Source organism: Folsomia candida, unplaced genomic scaffold (genome assembly GCF_002217175.1).
Source record: "Folsomia candida strain VU population unplaced genomic scaffold, ASM221717v1 Fcan01_Sc007, whole genome shotgun sequence".
NCBI classification, from domain to species: domain Eukaryota; kingdom Metazoa; phylum Arthropoda; class Collembola; order Entomobryomorpha; family Isotomidae; genus Folsomia; species Folsomia candida.
This window is the reverse complement of record NW_019091199.1, coordinates 119,108-126,207: the sequence shown is the minus strand read 5'-3', so window position 1 is coordinate 126,207 and position 7,100 is coordinate 119,108. Positions and strand designations below refer to the sequence as shown.

The 7,100-nt window shown below is 37.2% G+C and overlaps 3 protein-coding genes across 3 annotated transcripts; 2 read left to right on the top strand and 1 right to left on the bottom strand.

Annotated features, from left to right (window-relative positions):
* Positions 1 to 82: 82 nt before the first annotated feature.
* LOC110852204 (2-hydroxyacylsphingosine 1-beta-galactosyltransferase) lies at positions 83 to 2,486 on the top strand. Its single transcript, XM_022100203.2, has 6 exons — positions 83 to 824; positions 916 to 1,258; positions 1,344 to 1,581; positions 1,649 to 1,750; positions 1,827 to 1,944; positions 2,032 to 2,486. The coding sequence occupies exons 1-6, from the start codon at positions 316 to 318 to the stop codon at positions 2,333 to 2,335; spliced, it is 1,614 nt and encodes a 537-aa protein (XP_021955895.1). The 5' UTR covers positions 83 to 315; the 3' UTR covers positions 2,336 to 2,486.
* A 134-nt stretch (positions 2,487 to 2,620) lies between these two features.
* LOC110852203 (UDP-glucuronosyltransferase 1-5) lies at positions 2,621 to 5,477 on the top strand. Its single transcript, XM_022100202.2, has 8 exons — positions 2,621 to 3,270; positions 3,336 to 3,719; positions 3,819 to 3,948; positions 4,093 to 4,305; positions 4,381 to 4,618; positions 4,691 to 4,792; positions 4,868 to 4,985; positions 5,059 to 5,477. Exons 1-8 carry the CDS (start codon positions 3,137 to 3,139, stop codon positions 5,360 to 5,362), a joined length of 1,623 nt encoding a protein of 540 aa, XP_021955894.1. The 5' UTR covers positions 2,621 to 3,136; the 3' UTR covers positions 5,363 to 5,477.
* LOC118436213 lies at positions 5,349 to 7,076 on the bottom strand. Its single transcript, XM_035853771.1, has 2 exons — positions 6,523 to 7,076; positions 5,349 to 6,436 (listed from the first exon to the last, which is right to left on the bottom strand). Exons 1-2 carry the CDS (start codon positions 6,584 to 6,586, stop codon positions 5,913 to 5,915), a joined length of 588 nt encoding a protein of 195 aa, XP_035709664.1. The 5' UTR covers positions 6,587 to 7,076; the 3' UTR covers positions 5,349 to 5,912.
* Positions 7,077 to 7,100: the final 24 nt, after the last annotated feature.

Below are 7,100 nucleotides of genomic sequence, written 5' to 3'. Positions count from 1 at the left end.
TGGCAGCTTTTGATGGACATGAAAATTGTTACTGCGGGGTCTGTAGAAAACAAAATCAATAAGATAATGCATCATGGCTTAATCGTTCATTACACAGTCAGTCACGTGGATTATGAATCCAGTTTTTATCTGTCATTGCATTGTTTCAGATTATCAACATAATATTTACCCAGAGTTCAATCAGAACAGTTAAATAACGTTCTTGCTGGGCGTATTATAAGCGCCAATGAAAAATAGCACCAGTATTGACGCATACACATACGTTTTACGTGATCACAGAATATCACACCCATTTTGCCCAATAAACGATTAAAAATGAATTACAAAAATTTATTTAATTATTTCATAATATTTTTACACTTCCCTTCATTTCCAGCCGAGAAAATATTATTTTTCTTTGGGGGAGGTAGTTACAGTATGAAAAACAGTGCTTGGCCATGGGCGACGGAATTGGCAGATCGTGGACATCAAGTTACATTTCTCTCCGCTCATTCTAAACAGCCTACAAAACATGGTCAAATTCGGGACTTGGCAACTCCAACGTTGGTGCAGTTGATGGGCGTCCTGTATGGAATTGATAGATTCCAGCAACGGAAGGACCACCAGGAAAAAGATCTTTTGACCAAATATTCGGCACTGAGCGTGGAAATTTGTGAAACAATATTCTTTAAATCTCAAGAGGACGCTTTACTTCAAGACGTGATTCATAAGGAAAGCTACGATCTCGTGATTGTCAATGTGATTTTTGGAGAATGCGGATTTGTCTTTGCTGCAAAGTATAACGCCAAGACTATTTTATTTGATGGCAGTGTTCCTCTCCCTTGGTAAGCAGGCATTGCTACAATCTTAAGATTCTCAAGGTGCGATTTTCAAGAAGTGGTAAGCAACATATTATGAAATGCAAAATTTCTTCAGGTTTTTTGACGTTTACGGGTTCCACGCGGATACATCCTGGATTCCTGATGTGCTAATGAAGTATGACAACTTCCCACTAACGTTGGTGGACAGAGTTACAAGCACAATTTGGCCATTATACTGGTACTGGGACAGACATTGCGTAGTGTATCCAGGAATGGATAGATTAATGGAAAAGGCTTTTGGGAAGGAAAACGCGTTGCCATTTTACGAGTTGGAAAAGAACACGAGTCTTGTGGTGGTCAATTCTCACCATGCGACTGATTTTGCATACTCATTTCCTCCGCTAGTAATTCAGATCGGTGGAATTCAGACTTGGCTTCCAGAACAGGAAATTCCAGAAGTATGTTGCATAATAAATGCTGCTACTAATAATCAGTAGATTGAATATATAATTCAATATTTATTTGTGTAATTTTGAACGCTAGCCATACCAAAGCTATTTGGATGGGGCTGGGGAAGGTGGAGCCGTTCTCATTTCATTCGGTTCTACAATTCCACTGGAAAAAATTTCATCAAATTATGTGGACATGTTTTTCAAGTTGATACAAAAAAATGAAAATGTGAGATTTATTTTGAAATGGAATGGTCCACTGCCGGAAAAGTATAAAAATGGGTTCGACAACTTGCTCGTATCGAGTTGGATTCCTCAAAGAGAACTTTTAAGTAAATATTCATGCGCATGCAATTTCCCCTTCAAATCTTTAATATTACATTTGTCGCAATGATATAGGACACCAAAAAATTAAGGGATTCATTTCTCACGGGGGTTTAAATTCCATTCAGGAAGCCACATTTTATGCAGTTCCATTAATTGTCCTCCCGTTATTTGCAGGTATTGACTGTCACCAATAAAGACTTTGATCATTATGAGGTTCACTTCAAATTATGTTTCTTAAAATTTTGTGTAGATCAAGACTATAATGCGTTCAGGGTTGATGCGCAGAAAGTAGGCGTTAGGTTAGAAGTACGTGATCTAACATTTGAACAATTGGATGCTGCACTTATCAAAATATTAACAGATTCTCAGTAAGATATGATACCTATGTACACATGATAAAAATGTACATAATTGATGTGAATTACACATTTACAATTTTTTGACACGTTATTTAGATATAAGGAAAACATGAAAGTGAAATCCAAAATTTTCCGTGATCGTCCTGCAAGTCCACTTGAAACCGTTGTTTATTGGACAGAATTTGTGTTGCGAAATGACGATATTTCTTCTATCAAGCCAATGAACAATGGCTTGACATGGTACCAGCGTAGATTATTGGATGTGTATTTAGTCTATGCAACAGTAATTTTTCTATCACTGACCTTTGTAAGCTGCTTAATTTTTAAGATTTTGAAGTTAGCATTCAGATCTAATGCGTCACCAAAAACAGCTACAAAATCAAAGAAAAAGATTTCGTAGTGTAATTGACGAATTTAATTATTACGCTAGAATCTGACAAAAATATTGTTATTTGTGCTTATAGTTTATTTACCTTTTTGTGGGTTTGACCAAGATAATCTGGCCAAACCAATAAATGCAATTGTCCGATAATAAATAATTTAAAACAGGATGATTTGAATGCTTAATACTGCTCAATCTCTTCTTGCATGACAGCACACGTGAGATTTTATGTGTAACTTTTTGTTGTTGGATCAAGTTGTGTCATTATCTGCTGACAGTTTTCATTTGAACTCGGAAAACTTATCAACACAATAAGCAAACAATACATATTGATTAATGCGGAGAAGCAGCGTCTCATTTTTACATACTTATTTATTATCTAACAAGCTGGATCGGAGTAGCGTGAGAAATACTGTCACTAATTAATCAAGAAGTTTTATTCTAGTTTATTTTACCCTTTGCCGACTTAATATAAAATTTCAATTCGTTCAACATTTTCTTACATCACGAAATTGTTGAGAAAGTTTTGAGGGAGCTGAGCCTGAACAATCCGGTCATTGTTAAGGTAGTTCAGTTTTGGGTAGCAGTTAACCTTGAGTCTGGCAATTGTTTAGATATTTTAGAGCAGATAAATATGTCTGAATATGTCTGAAATACACCCTGTGACTCTTTAGGAAAGTTAACCAAACAAACAATTGATTATATAATATTGATCCAGTAATATATACGAGTCAGTAGCCTTCAGTGTCGTTACAGTTGCAGTACAGAAATTTATTTCAAGGATTCTACAAGCCGAACTGGCCTGACTTAAAAAATACAATGAAACACATTTCTGCAAGCACCATTATTGTAATCATTCTAACCTTTGGCCCATTAACTTTTGTTAGAGGAGAAAAAATACTATTTTTCTTTGGAGGAGGAAGTTACAGTCACAAGCACAGCGTTTGGCCATGGTATTTGACAAAGATTTATCATTAAGAAAATTGAAAGTCAGTGGTAATGGGTCTGTTTGAATTAGGACAACGGCTTTGGCCAGCCGTGGTCACGATGTAACTTTCATATCCGCACATGCAAAATCACCGTCAAACCATCCGAATATTTCTGACCTCTCGTCCAACACTCTCACGCAGTTGATGAGCCAGTCCTACGATGTTGATCGATTTCAGCAGAGGGAGAGAGGAGAGAGTCAAAATATCTTGACCACTTACAGCTCAATTTCTGTGCAGATTTGCGAAACGGTGATCCTGCGGTCTGAACACGACCCCATTCTGCAAAAGCTAATCTACAACGAAAGTTTTGATTTGGTGATCATCAACATCATTTTTGGCGAATGTGGTTTCATTTTTGCGCATCGTTATAACGCCAAAATTATTGTGTTTGATGCAAGTGTTCCTCTGCCATGGTAAGTATTTATATACGTACAACTACTTTTAAAGATGGGATGGGTGCGACCGTTAATTATTGATATTGTTCAGTTACAATTTTCTCCTCACGATTCAAGGTTTAACGACGTGTATGGATACCAAGCCGATTCATCCTGGATTCCAGACATCATCATGAAGTATGAAAACATTCCCATGTCATTCATGGACAGGATGAAAAATGCTTTGTGGCCAGCTTACTGGTACTGGGTAAGCAAGTAGTACAGTAATTTAAACTTACAAAATACAAATATATTACTCGAAGAAATCTGACGAGTAATAAGAAGAGCATAGAACTATTTAGTGATAAGAACGACAGCGACATTGTTAACAAGGATGCAATTAATTTCTCAGGATAGACACGCAGTCATGTATCCAGAATTTGACAGAATTGCAAAACAAGCATTTCATTCACAAGATATCCCACCCTTTGAAGAGCTTGAAAAAAATGTCAGCCTCGTTGTTGTTAATTCGCATCATTCCTTCGATTTTGCATATACGTTACCTCCGTGCGTAGTGCAGGTTGGAGGAATGAATGCGTACTTGCCAGAAAAAGCGATTCCAGAGGTTAGAACTTAAATATGAAAAATTACTATTCTTCGTGAATCAACTATGCGTCACTTTTGAAAATATTACTTGCAGAAATATTTAAAATTCATGGATGATGCTGGGCCAGCGGGTGTGGTTTTAATCTCGTTTGGTTCGACTGTGAATTTGGAGAAAATTGACCCATATTATAGCAAGATTTTTTTCGAAGTGATCAAAAAGCATAAAAATGTACGATTTATTCTAAAATGGAGTGGCCCGTATCCAAATGGATATGAAGATGGGTTGGACAACTTACTGACCGATAAGTGGCTCCCACAAAGAGAACTTTTAAGTAAATTACTTTCAATATTAACAATTGTCATTAATATGATGCCATTTTTTCACAATTGTATATTTTGTTTAGGACATCCCAAGCTCAAAACTTTTGTGACTCATGGTGGCTTGAATTCAATTCAGGAAGCGACATTTTACGGGATGCCAATGATTGTGATGCCTCTATTTGCAGGTGTATTATTGGAAACTTAACTTTTTAAGCTTAAATATTAAATAAGACTTAAATAAGACTGGATCCTTGTTTTAGATCAGGACTACAATGCGTATCGAATTGATGCCCAGCAAGTAGGATTCAGAATAGAAATTAAAGATTTAACTTTTCAACGGATGGATGAAGCACTAGACAAAATATTGTCGGACAAAACGTATGTACACAACTATTTACATTATGGTGTATCTTGCTTAATTGGGTACAAAATAATCTGGATGGTTATGCAGTTATCAGAAGAACATGGCAGTAAAAGCCAGGATTTTCCGGGACAGACCTCAAAACCCTCTAGAGACGGCCGTGTACTGGACGGAATTTGTTATACGAAATGATGATGTGACATCATTGAAACCTATGAATTCTCATTTAAACTGGTACCAGCGCAGATTGTTAGATGTGTATTTGGTCTATGCAGTAGTAATTTCTCTATCAATGACCTTTGTGAGCTACCTGATTTTTATAATTATAAAACGGGGATTGAAATTTAATGCATCACGAGTAACACCTACCAAATTAAAGAAAAAGATTTTGTAGTATAAGTAGTGACAAATTTATTTGACCATAAAAAAATAATACATTTGTGCGGCTTACGGTACAATTGTTTGGAATTAATAACTACATAATAAATAATTCTCAGTTGTATAATATACATGAAATGCACTGAGGAGGAAAGTTTCACTATTGCCTTTCTGAGATTTCGGTTCCCTTGAATATGTTGCAGTACCCGATGAGTGAGCAAGAACCCCCAGATGCCATAGCCACATTTGCGCCCAGCACACCCACTCAAAGCAGAAAAAATTATGAGAAGCAAAGTCCTATCAGAGACGTTGATTTTCTTAACTTTTGCACCTTTGGGTGGGTGTGCTGGGCGCAAATGTGCGTATGGCATCAGGCTATTTGGAGTCAGAGTTTACTCACCTGGAACTACAACATATCCAAAGGACCTCGAAATCTGAGAGGGGCAATAGTGAAGCTTTCCTCCCGAGTTTATTAATTAATTATACGAATATTACAGTTAATCTTGTTCATTTAATTCATGCCAGAACATTGAGTAAAAAATAAAATAGAGGTCATTTCTGGATAATTAAAAAAAGTGACTCAGCACGGCCCACGACGGGTGTCCAGTGAACTTCATTCCAATCAAGACTTTGAAATTAGCCGTTTCCTGACGCCGAGGGATGAAGAAATCAACGTGGTATTCCACCAGGATGTCGTCCAGCCATTTGTCCAGAGCGTCTCCTTCGCGATATACAATTGGCGAGGAATTCCTTCTCCTATCACTGCAATTGACTTGACTGAATTTAGTGGAAGCTCTGAATTGATCACGATCCCTGTTACAATTAAGCAATGTCTGCTCAGATGTCTTCTTCGGATAAGAAGATATTCGATTTCGTCCATTTGCTGCTTCTGTGGGCGGCTCCCATACGCCGATTTCAAAGTCCTTTTTATATGAAGTATTGGCATTCGGAATCGGAAAGCAGCCATCCCCCCTGTTTGATGTCCTCGTATTGCCAGCTTGTATTGGAGTCCAGCATGTAGTAGTCGTAGTACTGTAGCTGCTACTGCAAAAGTTACCACCTACGTAATTCTGTCGTCGACAATTTCTCACTGCCAGGATAATAAAAAAAACAAAGCATATTAATCATTTATATTTCACACATGGTAGTAATTTAACACCACATTTTAAATCTTACAATAATTTTCTGCAATTTCGCCAAAATTGGGATGAGGCAAGGGCAGAGTACTTAAGAATTTCATCTTCCTGTAATTTTCAAAACAATTGAAGTCTCAACCAAGACGGATTTCAACATTTATTCAATTGTTGCAAATTCCGTCTCTAACTTATACAATTTCATTTCAGTCGGCGGAAACTATTCTAACTAAATTTAACCCGATGTTTCTGGTAAAAAAATAATGCGATTACCTTAAAAAACAGTATTAATTTTTGACAGTGGTAATGAATGTTCCTCCAGTCAGTTGGGGAAGGTAAGGTGAAGTTAGATTTTGTATCAAAGTTGTTAAAACTGAGGAATAAGTCCGACTCGCCAGCAGAAACGGGAGGACTTGTCGATCGGTCTGGAATTGGAGAGCGAGTGCTACTCGAGGCATTTGTCAATCGAGTAGCAGGGCTAATTCCGACCAACGCCAAGGTGGGACGCCGACTGATGATAAGAAAGGGCGCACACCTGCTACTCAGTGGTGCATTCCGGGATAAATATATTTAATTGTATGTATGCATGTATATATGCATTATTTGCTGGTATTTGCTGGC